Genomic DNA, 22,895 nt, shown 5'->3' on the forward strand with positions numbered 1-22,895 from the left:
ATAAATCACTGAATATGATTGTAAAGTTGATGTCATTCATTGCAGGCAGAATTCACAGGAAATAATAATTTAGCTTTCAACCGGAAAAAGATCTTAAAGCTCTTAACCCCCCCCCCCCCCCCTTCGGTTCCATCAACTTTTTTTGTTTGTACTTATATGCCATTAGTTAACAGTCAAGTGAACTATTAGGCACGTATGTCCTTCCCTCAATAAAATGTGTATCACGGTGAGACATGGGCTTTTCTTTGTTTTCTGGGAATTAAGAGATCAAGAAAGTAGTGACCTGTTGTATGTTGATACGGTAGCATTTCTGTACTTTGACTTTACGTGTAAAATGTGAAAACATTTGCAAGATGAAAAAGTGGAATACTTAAAAACATTGTTTTTATCAATAGCAATTTTGAGCCTGAACTTGTTACATACCTACATTGTTATTAACATGAAAAATATGTGTACTCTGGAAACTAAGGGTGTCACAGAACAGATGTGCTACTTTTGCAACAACTACACCTGACACAATGGTGGTGTAACTGTCAAGGATACTTTACTGTGCTGCCAAGAAATTACAAGTCAGTGCCTTGTACGATTGCACTTCTTTAAATTACTTCATATGCATTCATTTGAGGCATAGTTCACCATTCTGTGTTTAAGAAATTATTTGGAAACACAAGTGCGTATTTCCAGTAATATAGAAAATGTTAATCTTCAGAGAGTTGATAGTAACTACACCAGCTTTATAAAGGAGTGTCACCAGTGTTGTAAAATAACAACAGTGTTTGTCCAGGCAAAGAGATGTTCGTGCCAAGTTTGAGCTCTACAGAGGAATTTTTAACGATAGTATCGTTTTCTTTTTTCACAATCCTTGTAAAGCTTACTGTGTTCCTGGTGGAAAACCACCATCTAGTCTTTGAACAACAGGTCCATATTGCACTCAGCTTCAAAATAAACTGATTGGACATGTTTGTCATGTGAATTCTTAATGCCAACATGGATGTGAGTGGAGGTTTTCAATGTACACAAAAAAAACCACTCCAGATTATTTCATGTCAACATTTCCCCTCCAAACTTTGACAAAAGAGTTAATGCATTCTTTAAATGTCATAGGAAGTCGGATGCATGTAAGCAGTCAATACATCGACTAGGATGTTTTTATTAAACAAGCCAAAAAGGTAACCCAGGAAAGTCTCCCTATGTTGATTATTTTGAGAACTTTATTGTCTTTTTTCCTGTATGTACAGACCAAGAAACAGTGCTACAGGTATACAGTACAGAAAGCATGAATTATATAAAACAGCAAAAAGCTGGACTGAATAGCCTACAGGACACATGACGAGAAAACTACAGAATCATAAATGACTAATTAATTAGCGGACAACCAGAGTGTCTTCTTAAAAATACAAAACAAAAAACAATGCGGTATCCTTCTCAGTGAAATAACTAAGAATCTGATAATTATAGTTGATGAAACCTCCACGAGTATCGTCTTTCACCACCAGCAAGCTTCAGTGTTTTCACATTCGGAACACCTGCAGGGAGAAAAAGAAACCATTGGTACATTTGCCAAAGACACATTTTTAAGTTCTTCTTTATTGATGATAATTAGAGAATTGAATATTCAAACCCTCTACACAGTATAAAGAACTGGTACAATGAACAGTCATTCAAAGTCTTTAAATCTCTTTAAAAGATATCCTCCAATCAACCTAAGTGAGGTAACTTTTGAATTATTTATAGCATTTTGTTTATTATTACGAGTGAATTTTGACAAAATGGTGAAGACAGGATTCAACTTTCAAATTCTAAACTAACATTTTTTATTTGCTTTATTTCTATAAACTAACACTTCATCATTAGAGAAGATGTTTTAAGCAGAGGTACTCACTCAAAATGAGTCATTTTGAGTCCATTACTGAGAAAATACTTTAAATCAAGAAATAAAAAAGGATAGGCATCCTCATTTGTATTCTCAGAAAAAGAGATCAAACAGATTTGATTCCTCTTCTAACTTTTTTTTATATGTTAAAATGTATAGCTTTCTATAAAACCACTATTTATATCAAAAACATAAGAGTCAAAAAGCCTACCGTTCAATGAGGGGGGAAAAAGGGGCATTTTACGATCTTCTTAGAAATACTTGGTTCGGTTGAGAGCTCTTTGTGCCAGTTCACCGCTCTCATCCGTTATCCTCTCCCAGTCAGTTTGACCCACTACAAAGCCGATCGCGCGTTTTCGATCGGCTTCTTTCTGTTCTTCCAGATCGGCCCAGCGAACCTGAACAAAAAGAAAACTCATGTTTTATGATCAGGTAATGGAAAAATGGTCGTAATTCAAACAGAGGTTTACATTGTTGAATGGAGTGTTTCCAAATTGAAACCAAATATTGAAACCAAACCGGGGCTACCTGGATTACTACCTTCACATCTTTCTGGTTACCCTGGTGGCCAACGAATACATTTCAAGGTAAGCTTTGTAGCGCAGCATGCTTTATTTACCCTTTTCTTTCCTGGTTCAGACATGCGTGTGGCATAGTCATCTGGCAGCTGAAGGAAGTGATCCATGCCTGCCATGTCTTCACGTTTCCTCTTCCCGCTGCTCCCCAGACCATCCAGTTTGTCTGTATTAAAGAAAATGACTCTACAGGTCAGCTTTTAGGCCCAAATAAAAACTAATACTCTAAAAAAGGGAAGCTTGAACACTGCTCACTGTTTTTTTCTTTTTGGGTAACCAAAGTCTTTTTTAATTCTCCTCATACATTTACACTTATGATATATGAAGACGTTTACTCCAGGTAAAAATGAAAGAGATTGAGGGTAAAAAATTGTGACAGTGATCACTGACATGTCATTACAAGAGTTGGGGGAATAAATAGTTACAGATGATGACGTTTTTCATTACATTACAGATATGTTAATGATTGTATACATCTTTGTTTTATTTTTCATCTCATTTAAAGATTATAAAATTAATTGTGTTGTTTTGCTTCTTTAAGCTTTGCAGGAATGCTGTATTTTGACTGATTTTCTGACAATGTTGGTCAGCAAAGCCGTTTTTAGCAACATTGAGTTCAACAGTAAGAGGGGTACACTGTCATGCCTGAAGCTGTTGACGTGTCGACAGAATCCATTCATTGGGCAGAATGCACAGACTCATATTGAGTAAAGCTTTTCATTCTCCATCCTGTTTAAATTTGCATCGCCTTTTTTCTCTCCAACCAAATTTATTTGCATTTCTCCAAGTAACCCGGGACAATATTTTCTTTATGCAATTAGGAACAGGTACATATTACCAATACAGTAAAGACTCAAGTTTGCTCTGGTTTCAGGTTATTTTAAGCTTCGGTGTCCAGTTTAGATTTGTTTCCAGAAAGTATCATAAGTAATCAAACATAATAAGTTATATAACGTAACATTTTACATTTCTAAAAATAGATACAAAAATAGATAAAGCCTTAAGGCATCATAAATATAATATATCGAGCAACTGTTGAAATGCACTCTGACCCACAACTTCCACCAGATATGTGTTCATTGCGTGTCCGCTCCGGTCCGTTACGGAGCGTGCACCCTCGACTGTCAACACCCACAGGCAGCCAGACAGCTGGAGTGTCGAGACAAAGGAATTCCTGTGGTAATTTTACAGATTCACTCGCGACAGTGCAAGATAATACGATGTATTTGGTATAAAACTCTTTATAAATCTTATAACACATAGACAAACACACAGTGTTCTGAACCGTTCAGTGTTTTATTCTGAAAATAAACCACATGTTTTAATGTTGTATCGATGTCTGACTTCTTGTCCCAATGGTTATTTTCTGTGCTAAACTGATGCGTCGGGCTCCGGCATACGGCAAAGATAGAAGACTTGTGTATCTGCTACCGAGGGCTCCGGACTGCCGGAGCTGAGATGGATCTGAGACGCAGCGCAGCGGAGCCAGTGGACGCAAACACATTGACCAAAGTGAAAACCTATCAGCGCCAACGCCGAAATGGAGTGGAGACGGATCGAACTCGCATCTGGTGGAAGTTTGCCGTAATGTTAAAGAAGCCTCTTTGTTTCAAAGACAATACATTTGGTAAGTTAGACATTTAAAATAGAGATAAAAAAGGAACACCTACCAAGTTTTGCCTCAGACGTATCCATCTCCCATTTGCTTTTTGGAATATAGCCCTAAATTATAGAAAGAAACACTGCAACGGTTAAACACACAGGGAGAGAGAGGGAGAGAGAGGGAGGCAGGCTTGGCTGAAACAAAGCACACTGGTTTATCAGAAGTTAAAAGAGAACAAAGACAACTAAAGGATGAGACGGCATGAGGACTTTTTAAGACATAATGTAACACTGGCATGCAATTTATGATCTTGAAACATAACAGGCACTAGTGTTCAGACTAAGACTCTGTTTTTATCTCCATGCAAAAGGAAAAATAGTGGACAATATCTGTGCTCTGCTTTGGAGAACACAAAACAAGTGCCAGAGTGCTTATCAAAATACAAAATAAAATCCTCCTCATTCCGATAAGAAGGCAGCAGTTCAATCTCCCACATGGACTAATGATCATGTGATCAACACATTTCATATTAAAAAAGCACAAAGCCCTTCTGTGTGAGTCTGAAGCGCTGTGGCTCAAACTTCAATAAAATATTATTGTAAACTTAACTGGTAACTTTTCATATCCCAAAGCATCTACTACTCACACATAGAATCTCTTTAAACAGCTCTCAGCTGTTTTATTATGATGCTACTGACTCGCTAGCAAACAGTAAATTGCTGACAGTCATCTATCAGCTCTGCCAAGTTCCTAATCAACAAGACACTACCTTCATCTCACACACTTAGTATGTTATAAGCCCTTTACACAGTGTTATATTTTTAAGTGACTTGTTATGTGTTTGAAATAAGAGTTTTTTCAACTGTGCAGGCTGCTTTGTTAAACATGAAGGAAGTTCTCTGCATTGTCAGATGATCAGTGAAGAAATAAAACAGAGCCTCTTCTAACTCCAGCAGAGGATGTTCATTTAGGAAGTTATTTACTTTTATCCAAGATTCATTTTAAGCAAATACATGCTGAAACCTTGTCATGCGATTAAACTGTCTAACTGTTCAGATTGAATACCTTGTCTGCTGGTTTCACCATTGGTCACTCCTTTATGTCAACTTCAATTTTTGTGCTTCTCTATTTGATCTTTTTGAATCTATTTTTGTCTCTACAGACATGATGGTCATCCTCTTGAAAATGGCATACTTTTTATGATGAAAGGAAAACACTTGAATAGCTCAAACATTGTTTATTACATTTGTATTAGTGCTACCTTGTCAGATTTTTTTTATTTGGACAATATATATTCATTCATTATATTCCATCTCTTTTCACTTTTATGCAAAAGTTAATCAAAGCTCTGGCACAATGATTTCCTTTATTCTATCTTCTCAGACCTCAGGTTGAAGATGGTACATGACCACTCAGTCCTGACAAGAAAACTGGTAAATGGTAGTAGGGGAAATCACATGTGTAAATGGACGTTTTGAATGAAAAGCTTAAAAGGCGACTTGCATATAGGTGCGTCTTCTTTGGACCTCGTTCACTTCTTTGCACTTCATGTTGAATGTATTTTATCTGTGGTTATCACTTTTTGGTTATTTTAAGGCCGTGGCCTAGCAAATTTCTTTTTTTGTCAGATGACCTTCGCTTTCGGGTTTTTCCTTGGCATATCCACTGATAACCAGTTTGTAATACCAAAGAAAAAGCATTTCATCAATGGGCCATTGGTTCTCAACTTTGTGGTAAGTCATTCACGAGGGATAGTGAGAAAACACTCATTTATTTAACAGAAAGTCATTGAAGAGATTTAAGGTTCTTTAAAAAATATATATATATTTGTTTTATTATTTTAGAAATAGTCTTACACTGTGTCATGTCAAGAATTGACAACTCCCCTCACCCCCTTTAAAACAAACATCAAAGGATACAACCTATCGCTTCATAGGAGAGATTAATCGTTTTTAAATAACAAACTGCATTGAGACAGAATATCCAGGCTTGACGCCGCAGTAAGTAGTTCACATTGTGCTCAAACTGATCAGTAAGAACACATCCATCAATAAAGGTTTTTGAAAACTAAAATGACCCAAGTATCCTGTATATTAATAGATTGATTGTGCTACAGCAGGAGTAGGATCGTGTAGGCCCACTGACCTAGGTTACATGTTAATGTATCATATGCACCCATCAGCCATAACATTATGACCACTGACAGGTGAATAACACTGATTATCTCTTTGTAATGGCAACTGTCAGTTGGTGGGATATGTCAGGCAACTGACTGGGTCAAAGCATTACCCAAAACAGTCTGCAATGGTCAATACCTACCAGTAGTGGCTCAAGTAAGAAAAAAACAGTGAACCAGTGTGGAGAGTAAAGGCTGGCCTAAAATGTCTAATCTGCCAGAAGAGCTATTGGAGTTCAAAATGTTGAGTAAGTTAATGCTCCTTCTGATAAAACGTTGACAGACCAGGGCTATTTTGGAAAAAGGCGACCAACATAATATAAGAAACGTATTCATAATGACATGGCTGATTGGTGTAGCTCCAAAGAAGGGAGTTTTTATGCTAATTCGATCACAGTCAGCATTGTATTTAGAATTTTAAGTATTGTTTATTTCTGATTAATCATTTTGCTATATAATCCTCTAAACCCCCTTAAGGGGCTTGCTGATAACATTCAGTGTGCACCAGGCACGCCGCAGAGATGGGCGCAGAGAAGGTGAGGGGGAGCGCGCACATGTACAAACACGTCCATCATCTGCAAAAGTTGCTAGGTAACCGTAATGATAGTCCGTAAAGTACTTTCAACTTTTTGGATGCAGAATGTATCTTGTCTACTATTCAGAAAAGAGCCCTGCCCTTTCTTCTGCTGAGTGGAGTTTAGGCTCGTCCAGGAGCTGCAGCTCACGGTTAGTGACATTTTAGGAACAACTGTAATAAGATAAGAGGTTATGTTTTAAACCATAGCATAGCCTCCACAGAACCCCGACAACAACTATGTTTTATATCTTAGTCTAATATAAATATGATATTTAACGCCTCTTTCTGATTTCTGTTACTTACTTTTAGTGTAAAGGATATGATTTCAAGTAGTTTATGTAAAATGTCAAAGTTACAACAAAAGAGGTTATTCAAACTCGACACGGTTCATTACCACGATGTGGTATTCAATAAAATCTAACTATGTTTTGATACTTTTTGAGTGTTTTGGTGCATGCATTTCAAATACTCAATGTTCAGCCTTTTTATAAAAGGCATGATCATGTTACACATTTTAAATTTGTTTGGCGTCAAGACAGCGAAGAAGCATAGGATTCTGACGTTTTCAACACTGCTGGTAGCGATGAGCACAATTAGAAACATTAAATCACTCAAGGCTGACAAGTTGCCTGATTGTGTTCAGTTCCTTGGAGACTTCAAAGACTCACCTTGTTTCATTCTTGTGCACAGCCACAAGACTGTGACTTCAGGGCTTAAATAGCTGATTGAACAATGATCACACTTTTCTGCAAAGCCTATCTTTGTCCTTAAAGCTGATAAATGAAGGGCAATTGTTGAACAATTCTTCAGTTACTCAATGTAATGTTTTCAGCATCAAACAATGATCAACAAATAAACATTTAACTGAGCATGTTTCACTATTTAAAAAAATAATTCTGTACAAACTGCGTCTTTTTTTATGTTAGTCCTGCATCAGGAGACGTCCCCCCCTCCCGTCTGACATTTGTGAGGTGCAAATGTGAACAGCCAGGTCAGGAGAATATCCTGAAAAATTATAGATATTTTAAAGAGTGCATGTGTGAAAAAAAAAAAAAAAAGCGTATGTGGAGCGTGACTGTCAATAATAGTGTCACACTACTTTGACTGACCCTAACTGCCCACCATCGGCTCAGTAACGCCTTCTTTGTTTAGCAAGTCCAGCTCGTCAAACAACCGTGATGTGCGAGGCTGCGTTCGCCCTGGTAGAATCGCTTCACCTGACCTGATGCAGGTTACAAACAGAGTTACTGTTAGAAAAGTGAAAGTTAAAAGACTGTTGGCAGCTTCAGCTCAGTGCTATGCTTCCTGCCATCCCGGTTTCAGTGTTGAGCTGCGGCTCCTCAGAGGCTGCCAGTAGATGGCCACGGTTAGCTAAACTGTTGACATACCAGGTAAAGAGACTGGCCAGCTACAGCAACTTATGCTTTTGTTTCCGTGCAGATCTACATTTCAAAATCTCCAAACCACGCCTCCAATGTGGCAAATAAAACTAAATAAATAACACGTATCACTGTCTCCTGACAAAGAGAGCTATGAGTGCTCATCAGGTCTACAGCACATTTTATTTAGCTGCAGATCGAAGAACCACTCAGCTGAAAAGTCAATTATTTTTTAGCAGTTGAGGAAAAAGTACTCAGACATAGCAATAGAGGAAAAAGTAGTAATGTCGAAGTGAAAATTCCAACAAGAGCAAAATTGATCAAACTTAAAGCTAAAATGATTAGAATCAAAATGTTTTTAGGAAAATAACTTGAGGTAGCTTACCCCATTTCATAATTATATATTTAATAAGACTCAGTTATAATAAATGATGTATAACTGTCTACTTCACTTGTTGTACATTCTAAATGCTCAGCTGAATTTTAATACTTGAAGTACTGCTGGGCTTCTTTCATATTATACTACAGAGCTTATTAGTTTAAAATGTTTGGAAATGGTTAGCCTACACGGTAAAGTTGATAACCCAGCCATTCAAAAGGTACAAGACCTTCCTCTGTAAGGTAGTGGATCAAGTGTGTAGTAAAATCATCTTATATACAGAATACATAAATCACAATATCCTTAAAATGATACTGTTACTTTAAATTCAGTACTAAAGTAAATGTATGCAGTCACTTTCTGAAACTGGTTTTTAATGACCTGTATCTAAAGTCTGAGAGGAAGAGTGAAAAATATTTTTGCCAGTGAAATATTGGGGCTTACTTACTATTGGCAGATAGACCAAAAAGTTAGTTTCAGACCGTGTGTGTGTGTGTGTGTGTGCATCCTATGTTTAAATCATATTAAAATGATTAAGTAAATTAAATACAATGAAATACTGCAAATGACTTCCATACATGACATTTTTTTTAAATACAGAGCAAATCAATTGATTACAATGAAACACAGCTGCTGCAGCACTTTATAACTATGATCTAGTCTTTTGTCCTATTTTGACATTTCTGTCATCACTCCTCTGAAAGCATTCATTAAAAAACTTTTACAAACATGTGCACTTTAAGAGTTCTAGTGTTGCCGTTTGTTTTTCTTTTAGACCAATCACGGTCCAGAGCTTGTTGACATTAATGCCTCCATTCACTTCTGTTTCCCAAACAACACAACTCCTGATTTAAAGAGGAACGTCACACTTGACGTCTCGAGTGCAGTTCATCAAGTGAGTTCTACCACTTCAAAAAGGAATACGTTTCTTCATATCAAAGGCAACTTTTGTCTTCATCTTTTCAAAAATGTGTTGGCAAAAATGTACTTCTTGCATTTGCTCAGAATTTGTGAACTTTTGGGTGTTGAACATATGTGTTATGGTTTGTGATGTCCAAGCGGATTTTTATTTAAACCTTTTTAATGTTTTCATTTCTGTTTGTTTGGTTCTTGTTTTCAAATTAACAGCTTTACCATGAAAATAAATGGCAGTATGATTTAATGTGCTGCCTGCTTCAAAATGAGACAGACTACAGTTTTTAAAACTTCTTTCCTCATTTTGGTACTTTAGCCCAGAAATATAATCCAACAGTTGATGTATTTAAAGGATTTTTTTTTTTTTCTATTGTAGCCTATTTAAAATCTAATACAAAAACCCAAAACAAAATAAAACAAATCTAAACAGCACCCCTGAAATGGCTCTATCAACTGTTGCAGCTTAATGTTATTTAAGGTCAGTATTAGAATGTCTCTATCCTGCTGACAAAGATCCTCTCTGTTCCACTCTTTTTTCATCAAACTGATTAATACTACATAAACACGAAAGAGATACACCTTTTTATGTTTAAGACTCCCCCAGGCAACAAACAATAAATCACTAATGCTAATTAGAAATAACTTGATGCATCTAATGTGGTATATGGGAATAAAAAGAAGTGAAATGATTCTGAAAGCTACGTGGCTATAATAAAATGCGTTTCATGTCCTACCTTATCTCCCTCTTCTTCCTCTTCTCTTTTCGGTTCCTTGGGCTCATCATCTGGATTGAAGTCTTCCATTTCAACCTATTAATACAATCACTTGATTAAATAATTCAGGTACCACATAAAGATGTGTAATATAATGAAAACCATCAAGTCATTGAGACCTCACCTCCTCTATAGCAGCATCCTGAAGCAGGGACCGGACATCCAAACGCACCATGTGTCGTGGTGAAGGCTCCCAGTTATTGGACATCTGTAAATAGAAAACTGCTTTAGGACGTGTGAGCTATGTGTATAAGTTTGAGTGGACATTACTTTTACTGTAACTCAGTGAACAAAAGCTGACTGGATTTGACAAACCTTCATAATATCCTTAAGAGTGCGCCCATGAACATTTCTCTTTGAACAGGTCTGAGTGTCTGCAGAGATTTCAGCCAGGTACACCTTGGAATGAGAATATGGAAACACCTCATTAGCTCAGTGCCAAATGGAGAAACTTTTTTTAAAAATAAAAACACAACTCACCTCAAACCCTTTTGTTTTGGCTGCACTCCAGAATGTATCAAAATGTTTCACCCTGTCGTTAATGGTGTCCAAAATGATGAAGGGAAAAAAGCCGTCATCCAGAGTTTTCTTAAATGTTTTAAGCATGCTGTTTCGGTAGGTATCCTCCATTTCTGGTTCGTACTCGTACTCCAGAACCTGCAAGGCAAAATTGTTGTCATAAAAAGTTTATTATGTTTACAATGACATTTGTAAATCAACTACAATTTGATGCAACTCTATCAATATTGAAAATGATTAACCTCTGTATAAATTTGACAAAATATCGACATTGCAAGGATTGTCGTCCATACCTGTGTGAAAAGATTAACAAATTGCTGCTGGTAATAATTGAATGTAATTAAAAGTAATGCGTTCTAAACAGATTCCTCAGCGATTTGATTCACAGCGTCACTACTTCACAGTGGCACTCATGACAGGAATGGTAACATTAACAGAAGTTAATTTGTCATAGAATAAGTTGACAGCAGGATAAAAGAAGAAGACGACAACAGCGGGATGTTAGACTGTGGTGAAACAAAGTTAAGAGATGAAGCATAATAGGAGGTAAAACTGACATTAAATTGCAGAGAATAAATACATTAATCCTGCACTTTACCTTTTTTGTTTTTTATACTCTTCAATTAATGTCATAGCCTTGCAATATATCAATTATTGCAGAATTGCTGAATCATGATATATCATATTGTGAGTTGTATTAGTAGTCAGTTTTAGTTGTAAGTTATACTGACCTTGCTTTTGACCCTTTTCCCTGTGTCTCGGTCTTTCTCAACTTTCTCAACCTCAGTCATGAAATAGTCGTCCAGGACAAGAACTCTCGGAGGTGCGCCGCCACAATCAACTTCCTTATCCTTAATAATGTCAACAAGATTAAAAAGCAGAGTTGAATATTCACTTTACTTAATCACAAATAGCAATACAATGATCTGAACAGAAACAGAGTGTATTGTTGCTGTGTACTTTTCTCAAAGTTTCATTAGATTAAATTAAATCTTATTAACTACATTGAATTATAGTTAACAATTTCTACTCACCCGTATGAGCTTTGCAACATGGCTTTTTCCACTTCCTGGAAGGCCTCTCATGATTATTACAATCTGTAAACATATTAAACAATATTTAGTACCCATATATATATATAACTAGCTGTGATTTTGATATAGAATGAAATGTATCAGCAGTAATTAGTACCCTTTCAGGCCGTGATGATCTGCCCGGTGGTTTGAGGAGATCATCAATATTCTTGATTTCTGGCTTCTTCTCGACTCGAGGAGGTGGCTGAGGTGGAGGTGGGAGGGCCGGTGCAGAAGAAGGCACTCGTTCTTCTGGATAAGTTCTTCTGTCCACTGCATGATATTATTTGAAATTCAAGTATTTCTCTAAGTGGCCTTATTTAAGTTTGACTAAACTTGTGGGAGATTTTTTTTCTTTAATTAGCTCCAATCCCAACTTTTGACATGCAAAGAATTGAAATAAAATAAGACCAGATGTGGGATTAAACATACCGTAGGGCGAGGAGCTATGGCCATAACGCTCAGCCCCACTACGATCGTGTCCAGTTCGCTCGTATGGAGGTCTATCGTAGCCAGGCCTTCCATAATGTTCATCTCGGTCTCGACTGTCACTTCTCTCTCTCTCTCTTATATCTCGGTCTCTCTCCCTGTATCCAGGACGTAAAGAAGGTGCCAGTGGAGATCTACATAAGGGAGAGGCATTATTTAGTTTTATTTCATAACTTGTCTTTAATTTTTCACACTGACACACTGATGACTAATCACAATGTATGACAGCGTGATTAAAGTACCTTTCTTTAACCACGGACTGTGTGCTTGAACCAAAAAACAGACAAATAGAAACAAATATTACATATAAAAAAGCTGTGTATTTCCCAACAGTTAGGGAGTTAATGAGGAAACGTATAACTTACCTTTCATCTCTATCTCTCGGTGGATAGCGCTCCCTCTCATATCTTTCTCGTTCATATTCTGGTGGAAGCTTCTCTCTGTATAATTCCCTCTCCCTGCTGTAATCGCGGCGGTCCATGTACGGGTCAGATCGTCTGTCATAATACGGGTCTCTGCTGTAAAGATCTCTTGGACCAAGAGGCTCTGGGAGTATTAAAGGGATCATCAGTGAAAAATCAGAACAGCCTGTTCTATTAGAAATGAGAAGCATAAGCTTTGTAGTACTGAGACTCACCTTTTTCATATCCCCTATCTGATTGCACTGGGTCAGGCCTTAATACAATTCTCTCCCCATAAGACATACGCTCAACAGTGGCTCCAGGCTCTGAAACATTGAGTTGATGTCACCAATAAAACTTCACACTTTTCACATATTAAAAATGACCAAATGTGTTCTTAAGTGCTGCTCCTACCATGACCATGCCCATAATCCACAGTCTTTGGAATAACTTGAAGTGTAGGGGCAGCAGGAAGAGATGTCTGGTATTCTGTAATAGCAGGCTTAGTATTCCACGACGCAGGCTCAGTAACAGCTGTGTGTGCTGCTGCAGACATGCCCTAAAGAACCCAAGTGTATTAGTTCTAGTTGTCTACAAGCTATTTCGTCCAACCTTTAAATGAAATGGTACAACATTTGGCTCTTAGTCTTGTGGTCATTTTTGGTAACATTTTATAAAAGCACATCGACGTTTCTTTTTTTTCTTCTTGTTGGGGCAAATGGTATCACCAATTATCTGCAGCACAAAATCTTAAAAATATCTGGTTTAAAATATTGAATAATATGTAGACATAATTACCTTTAAAACATTCCTGACATCTGCAGGGATCTCCAAACCAAGAAGACCAGCGGGAAGCTCCGGCAGGATGTCAGCTGGTGCAGGCTGAGGTTCAGTCTTCCCTTCCTGCAATTCTCTGTTGACGCAAAAAGAATGAATGTTAAACGTTTCCAAAATACACCCAACTATAAAGTAAATTAGGCAATAATGAGTAAAAGCGCAGAGCAGTATCCAATCAAACCAGCCTTCCAATCAAATTTAGGTCAAGAAAACCTTTTACATTTTTGTAACATGTGTACATTGTGTATATTTGTGTTTGCAATACTCCACTTTTTTTTGGTGGTGGAAGAAATCACTCATGTCTATATATTTTTTTACTTTTCCAAATAATGACTATGCAAACTACAAGGGAAGATTCAACTAGAGACTATGATTGTTCCAATACTGACTAATGTGAAGTATGTAATGTACTCTGGCAGGTACATCATCATGTAACAATGTTAACAGCAGTGTGGTGCTAATGAGGGGTTAAATGCTTCATAAGCTAACAAAATGTCAGTAATCAGTTTTTCCACACATAAAACATGCTTTTTGCAATGGTATCAGTGGGGTACTTGATATTAGATTATGACCCAAGTCAAGGTAACAAAACGCTATCAGGAAGGAAAATAGTATTGGAACAGCTCTACTAGAGACAAGAAAACAAATGTATCACAATACGCCAGTCAATGATTCAAGTCTAGAACTAACCTTATAAGTTTAAGTTCCTGAGCAGCTTTCAAGATGATCTCATGCTGACGTTGGGAAAGAGCCAGCACATTTGCACCGCTTGATCCTTGTGATGCTAGATCAACTGAACTCTCTGGCAAGTTTGTGGCAGGTGCAGCAGGAGGTAAAGGTGGAGGTCTATCCAAAGGAGACCCTTCCCTGGCCTCTTCATAGCGAGGTCTACGATCTTCAAAGTCAGCAGGATACACTCTTTCTGGTAATAGAGGATGTCTTGAAGATCTATCCCATTCTGAAGCTGGTGGCAGCGGTGGGTATGGTGGCTCATCTCTGTATTCACGGATTCTTAGCTCTCCTCTTCCCCTGTCATGTTCATCATAGGGAAATGGAGGACCACGATCCCTTTCTCTTTCTTCCAGCCAGCGGCTGTCTCTGTAGGGCTCGGGTGGTGGCTTGCGAGGGGGATAGTCTCTCTCAAGGGGAGCACCCTCCCTATCCCACTCAGACTCGCGGTACTTAGCCTCATGCCGAAGGTCTTCTGGGGGATAGTCTGTTGGGGGTCGCCAACGATGCCCGCCTTCCCCATGACCATAATCCTCAACATAACCCTCTTTATATTGATCTTCAAATTCTTCATGTGTTGGACCAGATCGCCACATTCCTCTAGCCATCCCTCGACCTATAGGTCTCCTACTTAATCGTCCCGAATCCACCATTTCAGTTGGAGGCCCAGGAGGGCCTCGGCCATGTGGTGGCTCCCACCCTAATTCTCCCTCCATTCCTTTATCATACAAAGGCTCCTCCATAGAGTCCAACATTTCGTGAGGTGGTGGCGGAACACGACGCCTGCCTCTACCTACATCAGGGTGCATTGGATGGCCATGAGGGTCATGGTACATCATAGCAGGATCCCCTTCTGCCTCATCAGCCTCCATTCCATGGCCTAATGGATCATGATCCATTGGCCCATGTGGTGGGTGCGGGGGACGCCCCCGTCCTGGATGCATAAAACCAGGATGACCACGAGGGGGACGACCCCGGCCAGGTGGAAATGGGGGTCTCATGCCTCTCATTGGAGGTCTTCTTTCTCCCCAGTAAGGGCCACCTTCCTCTGGGTACTCAGCTGACTCAGGGTCTTCCCAGTGCATGTCCATTGGTTCTCCTCTTCCCATGGGTGGTCCTCCTCTTCCCATGGGTGGTCCTCCTCTCCCCATAGGGGGACCACCTCTCCCCATAGGGGGACCTCCTCTCCCCATAGGTGGACCTCCTCTCCCCATAGGGGGACCTCCTCTCCCCATAGGGGGACCTCCTCTTCCAAAAGGGGGTCCCCCTCTACCCATAGGTAAACCTCCTCTTCCCATCGGTGGACCCCCCCTACCCATCGGTGGACCTCCTCTTCCAAAAGGAGGACCACCTCTGCCAAAAGGTGGGCCTCCCATTCCTCGAAGAGGACCTCCCCTCATCATTGGAGGCCTTCCTCTTCCCATATAGGGTCCTCCTATTGGTTCTTCATAATACTCCTCCTCTGTTTGGAAGTGATGATCTTCTGGCATCCACATTTCTTCAGGGGGCACCTCTTCCCCACCACCAAATTCCTCATATGAAGGATCCTCCCACTGATATTCATCCTGCTCTGGCATCTCATAGGTCTCTTCAGATTGCATGTAGTCGTATGACATGTTTACTATATTCTCGCCAAGTGGTTCAGTGTTAGGCCCCCTGAACTCTTCACCACCTATCTGTCCCCGTCCTCGTCCTAGAGGTGTGACTGGTGCTGGGGGCTGGCCTCGCCCCCTACCTATGGGAGGCTTGGCAGGATCTTGTCTTGACTGCACTTGACCAGAAGATGGCTGTCCTTGTTGTATTCCAGGGGGCTTTTGAACAACTTGGGGTTTATTGTTTGATATTGGTCCTTCTGCTTTGATAGGCTTTTGTGTAGAGGAGTTATTTTTTGCTGTTACAATGGAAGGAGCAGTTACAGAAGGTAAGTTCAAAGGTTTGGATTTTTCACTATTGTTAGAAGCCGTGTTGCCATCAGGTTTCTCAGGTGTTGTGTTGGGTTGTAATGTCTGAGGAATTGGGTCATTTTGGACAAAAAAGCCCCCATTCCCAAGCAAGTTATCATCTGTCATGTCTTCAGCATTGGCCTTATTATTTGGTTCTGATTCTTTTTTTTCTTTTTCAGTCTGTGGCTTCCCAGTTGATTTTCCAGATGTGTTTGAAACAATACTAGTGGGTTCGTTATTGGCCGGATCTGCCTTAGGTTGAGGACCTTGCTGTTGCTTTTGCTGGGGCACAGGTGGGCGTTCAAAACGTGGCATTGGGCCAGGGGGCCTTGGGGGCTGATCAAACCTAGGCTGCTGCCCAAATCGAGGTTGATCAAATCTTGGAGGACCATCAAAGCGTTGCCTTGGTTGGTCAAATCTTGGAGGACCATCAAAGCGCTGCCTTGGTTGGTCAAATCTTGAAGGACCGTCAAAGCGCTGCCTTGGTTGGTCAAATCTTGGAGGACCTTCAAAGCGCTGCCTTGGTTGGTCAAATCTTGGAGGGCTGTCAAAGCGCTGCCTTGGTTGGTCAAATCTTTGAGGACCATCAAAGCGTTGCCGTGGTTCAAATTGGGGGGGGGCATCAAAACGCTGCTGTGGCTGGTCGAACCTCGGGGGACAGTCAAAACCTTGCTGTGGCTGGTCAAACCTAGGGTTGTTTCCGCTGAAATCAGTAGGACAACAAAACTTAACATAACATAAAACATAATTCATTAAATTTAAGCTTCCCTTTAAAGATTCTCTGTAAAAGCCTGAAAATATAAAATCATAAATAAATGACAATTGAAACATTAAATACATTTTGAATGTATAAGTTCTGGCATGATTTAATTAACGCCTATCTTAAGACAACATACTGTTTAATACAAAGTCACTTTTTTCACAAAAAATACCATTGGAGTTGTAGAAAAGGATTTCTACTGACCGTGGACCTCTTATACTGTTGAAGCCTGGTTGCTGAACCGTGGGGGGGCCTGGGGTTCTGACTATGCCAGCAGGGCCATCTCCTCTTACAGGAGGTCCAGCAGATGAATCTGACGGTGGCCCGAAGCCAGTGGGCGGTGGCCCTTGAGGTCTAGGACCAACAGACACAGGAGAATGTTGCACACCAGGTGTTACTGACTGTTGCTGCATTTGCTTGTCTTGCCCAGGGTATTGGCCATATTGCCCCATCATCCCACTACTATACTGCATTGAGGCAAATGGCACCATGGCAGTTAGAGTGGCAACCCTCTCCTGAAGGTGGGCATTGGTGGCATTCATCTGCTCCTGCCACTGCTTCCATTGGTGCTCATAGTCCTTCAATTGGTCCTTGTGGGGATAAGTCTTGAACTGTTCATGCCAAAGGCCAAAGGAGCAATCCCAGTCTTGGAATAAAGGGGTGAACTGCTTCTGTTGCATTTCATAGTGCCTCAGCTGCATTTCAGCTGACATCGACTGTAGCAAAAGACATATGGAAAGATATTTGTTTTAAGTATTGTCAAAGAGATACATTTAAAACCATTTAAAACAAAAAACAGACACAATGTTAAGATTAAAACTTACTGGCCTCTAAGATGCTCCTGGAGATGTAGATTTTACAAGTGGTTACACTGACCATATTTTGTTTTATTTCAGCATTCTAGTTCATTTACAGGTCTTTTTTGACCAGGGAAAATAACCAGCAAGATAGAGGTTGAAACACAAGTTCTGATACCGCTAAAGGTGTTGGCCTCAAAAACTAATACTGGTACTGTAACACTGCACTGTTCTAATTACATAACCAACAAAAGTAAAATAGTTTAAGGTAAATTGCTGTGTGACAAAGTTCTGTGCTAGCAGGTATGTTTATCAAATCTAGCATGTTTGTAAAATGTCAGTGTTCAAACAACAATGTTGGGTATTCTTTTATCTACATTAGTATTGGAGGCATACTTATATCCTCCAACACCGAAGTCTATGTATAAGAACAGGCATGAAGATCGGGTTACAATGGTAGCCGGACATCTCTTAACTAAACTACAATTACCTACCTGTAGATGTTCAGGTTGCTGAATTAGCTGCTGGTATTGTTCCAGGATCTGCTGAAGCTTTTCGTGCTGTCGCATGAGAGCCTGATATTGCAAACCTGCTCTCTGCTGCTGCACCTGTTGCCACTGCGCTGCAGCAGCTTGCAACTGCTGGAGGCGGGCAGCCTCCTCTGGGTCTTTCGGGACCTCAGCCTTTAAACATAAATAAGACAAGATTGAAGCAATGCATTTCTTTAAACTAAGAGCAGAGTTGTAGTTATTTTGCAATGAAAAAAATGGAAATGTCTTTAAAACAGAGGCAAGTCACAGGTAACAACATATCATCATTCAACGAGAGACTGGTCTAATAGGCTTGGGTATCAAAACAATAGTTTGAAACATTTTAGATTTTAAACTGGTGACAGATTAATTTACTGTAATATTTTCATTGATACTGAATACATTTCAAGTGATACCCAGTCCTACAGACAAGGAAAATAAAGTAAGTATACAAGTGTATTACTTTAAAAATGGATTTATGGAATGTTGGAAAATAGCAATCAATTTCTAAAGTCATTACAATAGTCACAGTCACTAATTTAAGGTGAAATGGATGTGCATGGTTCCTATTGTATTTGATACAATCTTGCCATGGCAGGTGTCACAAACACAGGGGTTTAATATCTATGGACATGATGACGGTGATGATGGGACTTACTGTGTCTTTATTTGTAGGTGATTTTCCTACATTTTCACTCTGTAAGTTTACACAAACAATATAAACAATATTAAGTTTCAAATGGCGGATCAACATGAGTCTGGTTTTGCTTGAAGTTTCTGCCTCTTAAAGGCTGTATTCACTTTAGCACTGTAACTTTGCTAAATATTACCTAGTGCTGTGCTCATGATGGATTAACAATGGGTCTTTGTAACAAAGAGTAAGGTCTTTTGGTCTTAAAGTCTTACTTGTCTCACTTTTGTTAAGTGTTTTGAGATGACATTTGTTATGAATTGGCGCAATACAAATATCTTAGAACACAGAAAAGAAGCAGTCAATATGTATAGTAATTACCATAGACTGTAAATATTACGGTAATTACACAACATATTTTATAGTATTGCTATTGCTTAGGGACACCCTTGAAAACGAGATGGTGCACCTCAAGGGACTATCCCTCCAATAAAAATTTCAGATATACTGTTGTTTATTATGTGTTGTGAGTTAATTTAACAGACAGGTTAAACAAGAACAAAATGCAACCCTTACATCCCCTGCTGTATTTCTTGTTAATTCATTAAACACACATGATTTAAGAGGATAAACCTGTGTCAAAGCACCTCCTTTTCCACAATCTTATCATAGGACTCAGAATGCAGCAAAACCAGACATGTTTTTTTTAAAACTCTAAATGTTTACATTACCTACAATAACAATACTTAATACTAGGTTAAATACTTGAGGGAACTACAGAGATTTTTCAACACTTTTTCTGGAGTCCAAATATACTTATAACATAACGTTTAGCCTATGTGCAAATTACTTCTAACTTCTACTAACATGTCAAGAGACATTAATGTAAAACAAAATCAATAAATTCACCTTTAACCAAAAAAAGTTGAAATTCTTATTGACACAGGTCTCTAACATTTTAGAATTACTTACACGTACTTCTTCAGGAGGTGGAGGAGGTGCTGGGGGCTCTTCTTTTGGAGGGGGTGGAGGAGGTGCACCTTTTGGGGGTTCTGATGGAGGAGGAGGTGGAACTGCTTTGCCTTGAAGTGGAGGTGGCACAGGAGCCTGTTTCTGTTTTGCTTTTTCTTGCTTTAACTTCTGAAGATTTTGAAGATGTTGTTTGTACCAAAGTTGCTGTTTTTGCTGGGTGAAAAAGTTGCAAGGAAATATGTCAGACAACGCACACCAGAAACCCTGTTCCCTTCATCTATTTATTTTGCACTCCAGTAAATAGGTTTCAAAATTCCCTATCATAAACAAAAGTTTGAACACTTTGCCTTTGAAATCCCTGACAGAGGACACATGATGAAACCGGTTTGGGTCCCAATCAATGGTTTTCCTCTTATGCTAATCTGACTTTTTCATAATGAGAATCAGTCAATATTGAATAGTGTTTTTCGAGACAATCTGTTGCACGGAGCCCAAATCTTGTATATAAGCTCAACCCAGTGTTTGACTGACAGGGGATAAGGTCTGAACCAAATAGGAAAAGTATGGAAAGACGTTTTTTCTAATTTTAGCTTTTTACGGTTTCCCCTTTTTCCAATTTACAAAAAAAAAAACACATTTTCTGTTGTTTTTGGCTTTTTTGTCATCTGGAGGAAAAAAATGTCTGCTTTGAAAAGTAAGTGTTTGTCACTTTAGTGAAGTCTTTCCTAGAGTTCCCTGAAATAACTTTACAAGAGTAAACTTAACTTTTGCTTTATCATTGTCAGTAAACTCTCATTTGTCTTAAGGCTCAATAAAAGTGACAGGAATCAATTTTCTAAATCCATGTCAATGGGTCGAAACAAACATTAGCTTCAAGGGACTTCTTCATTTAAAAGTATTGGCAAAGATTCAAATTTTCTATTTTGTAATCAGCAACACACCCTCATGTTGTACATAGGTATGTCATCCCTGATTTCTTCAAGTACTTTCATCTGATAATAAATGCTGCCTTTCACGATACTGTTTTTTTTAAATCCTAACCCTGTTTTGTACTGTATATACAGAAACTTTGATTTATGTAACTAAAACCCAAAGAGCGACCAAGCAATACCTCTATTCACACGAATGATACTATACAACTCTAATTGGGATTTAACCTCACTAGGTGTATTGAGTAATTCCACACCATTTGTTTTCACTGCATTTGTTTCCTCTCTTCTCTTCCTCAAGTGCTGCATGATGCTTGAAAACACATGAATTTGTTTTTTTAACCATAGCCCAAAGTCAATCATTTGTGGAAGATTCCAATATTTAATTCATCTAATTAAGGTAATGCAGGTAGAGCAAAGAACGGTGAAATATCAATCACAATGATACAAGTGAAGTCAAAAAGAATGAAGACATTACTTGTAGATTTGAAGGGTTGTCTTCTTCTGGTAATGATGGATCTTGACTGGTAGCCTCTTTGGCTTTAGGAGCACTCGGGTTCTCAGGTGGTTTCACTGACGGGGGCTCTGGAGGGGGAGGGCCCGGCTGGGTTTCATTGGGGTTAGATAGAGGTGGAGGTGGAGGAGGCTGCTGGTGACCCTGTTGGGGAACAGGAGGACCTCTGGCCGCCGAACCAGGGATGTCGTCTTGCTGGAAGTACGATTGAGTCCCAGTACCGCTATCTGAATTGACTGGTAAAGTTGCTTCCGAGTGCCACGACGGCCCTGAAAATCCACCTGAATGCCCCCCACCGTACGAATTAGCATTGGAGCCGTGGTGTAACACAGACTGGAGCTGCTTCTGGTGCAGCATCTGCAGCTGCTGCATCTGTTGGCGGTGTTGCTCCTGCAGGCTGGAGAACAACGAGTCGCCAGCTGGGGCCTCGAAGCCGCCGAAACCAGCTGCCGGGCCGCCAGCAGGCTGCTTACGAGGTCCAGACCCTCCAAAGTTTTGGGGCTGGGACCCACCAAAATTCCCCCAGGTTGGATACATTGTTGAAAAGCGAGGCCGGGTACACTTACATAAAGCCGGGCCTCAGTGGCTGAAAATGCTAACAGCTAGCCTTTACCTTCCATGCATAAAATCGATAGCTACATGTTTCGTTAACGACTGGGTGAAACCGCATTGAACATAGATAATAAATAACACCCCTTAAGTAAAAAAATAGTTATCAGTAAGGGAACCGAATCCCTACATTTACTTCACTAAGTTTCTGATATCGTCTAGTGGTTGGTACTCAGCGCCAGGAACATACTGCTAAAGGAAATACGTCACATTGTCCAGTGACGGTTTCCGGAAGCGAATATTATTCTTCAAATTAAAAAAATATCTTCGTTTTTTTTTTTAAAGGCTTTTTAGGTATTTTATCGTTTTTCAAATATGACATTTAAACAAAAATAATTAAAAAAAACAAAACAATTCTTATAATACATTTATTTATTTACTTATTGAATAAAAGTGTTTAAATAGGTCTAGGACTATTTTCTTTTACTTCAGTGAAGTAGAAGTTTTTTAGTTTGTTTTCTAAATAATGTAAAATATATTTTATGCATTTTTATCCAGTCTTTCGACAACTTAAATTACTCCCATTAAAATACACACTATCATGCTAATGACTGTCATGATGAGAAAAAAAATAATAATAATAATTTTGACTTTTATTAATACCGTATGAGAAAAAAAATCGAAAAATGCACAACACAGGTCTCATGGGCTTTAGAAAGATTTTTGATTATCTCAATGTTGCCTGCAGCAGTAGCCTAAGTGTATTTGACCCTTACCGGATCTGTAATTTACCACAAGAGGGAGACATTTACAAAGACATTTCTACTAAACAAGGAACCACGTGCTGTGTCAGTAACAATGGCTCATGTCAAGCCACATCAGTGATAACACAAATCAGAGTTTTATGAGAAGTTGTTCTAATAGTAGTAACTCATTCTAACTTATTTTTAGCTAAAGAATCTTAGAAGTTGC

The 22,895-nt window shown here is 39.1% G+C and overlaps 1 protein-coding gene across 4 annotated transcripts; it reads right to left on the reverse strand.

The window, feature by feature from the left end:
• Nucleotides 1–1,193: 1,193 nt before the first annotated feature.
• ylpm1 (YLP motif containing 1) lies at nucleotides 1,194–22,172 on the reverse strand. 4 transcript variants are annotated; one of them, XM_061052128.1, is made up of 22 exons: nucleotides 21,339–22,172; nucleotides 19,938–20,144; nucleotides 18,987–19,025; nucleotides 18,293–18,481; nucleotides 17,206–17,717; nucleotides 14,260–16,944; nucleotides 13,531–13,645; nucleotides 13,147–13,291; nucleotides 12,969–13,058; nucleotides 12,697–12,877; nucleotides 12,275–12,465; nucleotides 11,961–12,115; nucleotides 11,804–11,866; nucleotides 11,501–11,620; nucleotides 10,731–10,907; nucleotides 10,566–10,649; nucleotides 10,375–10,458; nucleotides 10,212–10,286; nucleotides 4,119–4,170; nucleotides 2,493–2,614; nucleotides 2,085–2,271; nucleotides 1,194–1,526 (listed from the first exon to the last, which is right to left on the reverse strand). In XM_061052128.1, the coding sequence occupies exons 1-21, from the start codon at nucleotides 21,909–21,911 to the stop codon at nucleotides 2,125–2,127; spliced, it is 6,006 nt and encodes a 2,001-aa protein (XP_060908111.1). In that variant the 5' UTR covers nucleotides 21,912–22,172; the 3' UTR covers nucleotides 1,194–1,526; nucleotides 2,085–2,124. The 4 variants fall into 4 exon arrangements, with proteins under 4 accessions (XP_060908111.1, XP_060908110.1, XP_060908113.1 ...); XM_061052127.1 differs by having other exon boundaries at nucleotides 19,932–20,144; XM_061052130.1 differs by lacking the exon at nucleotides 18,987–19,025.
• Between the last annotated feature and the right edge of the window lie 723 nt (nucleotides 22,173–22,895).

This window comes from Labrus mixtus, chromosome 12, assembly GCF_963584025.1.
Source record: "Labrus mixtus chromosome 12, fLabMix1.1, whole genome shotgun sequence".
NCBI lineage: Eukaryota > Metazoa > Chordata > Actinopteri > Labriformes > Labridae > Labrus > Labrus mixtus.

Coding starts and splice junctions, on each gene's coding strand:
- ylpm1 (XM_061052127.1), bottom strand. CDS start 21,911: ATGTATCCAACCTGGGGGAATTTTGGTGGGTCCCAGCCCCAAAACTTT. Junction 13,059..13,146: donor GGATTATGGGCATGGTCATG/GTAGGAGCAGCA, acceptor TCAATGTTTCAG/AGCCTGGAGCCACTGTTGAG. Junction 11,621..11,803: donor ATGTTGCAAAGCTCATACGG/GTGAGTAGAAAT, acceptor GACATTATTAAG/GATAAGGAAGTTGATTGTGG.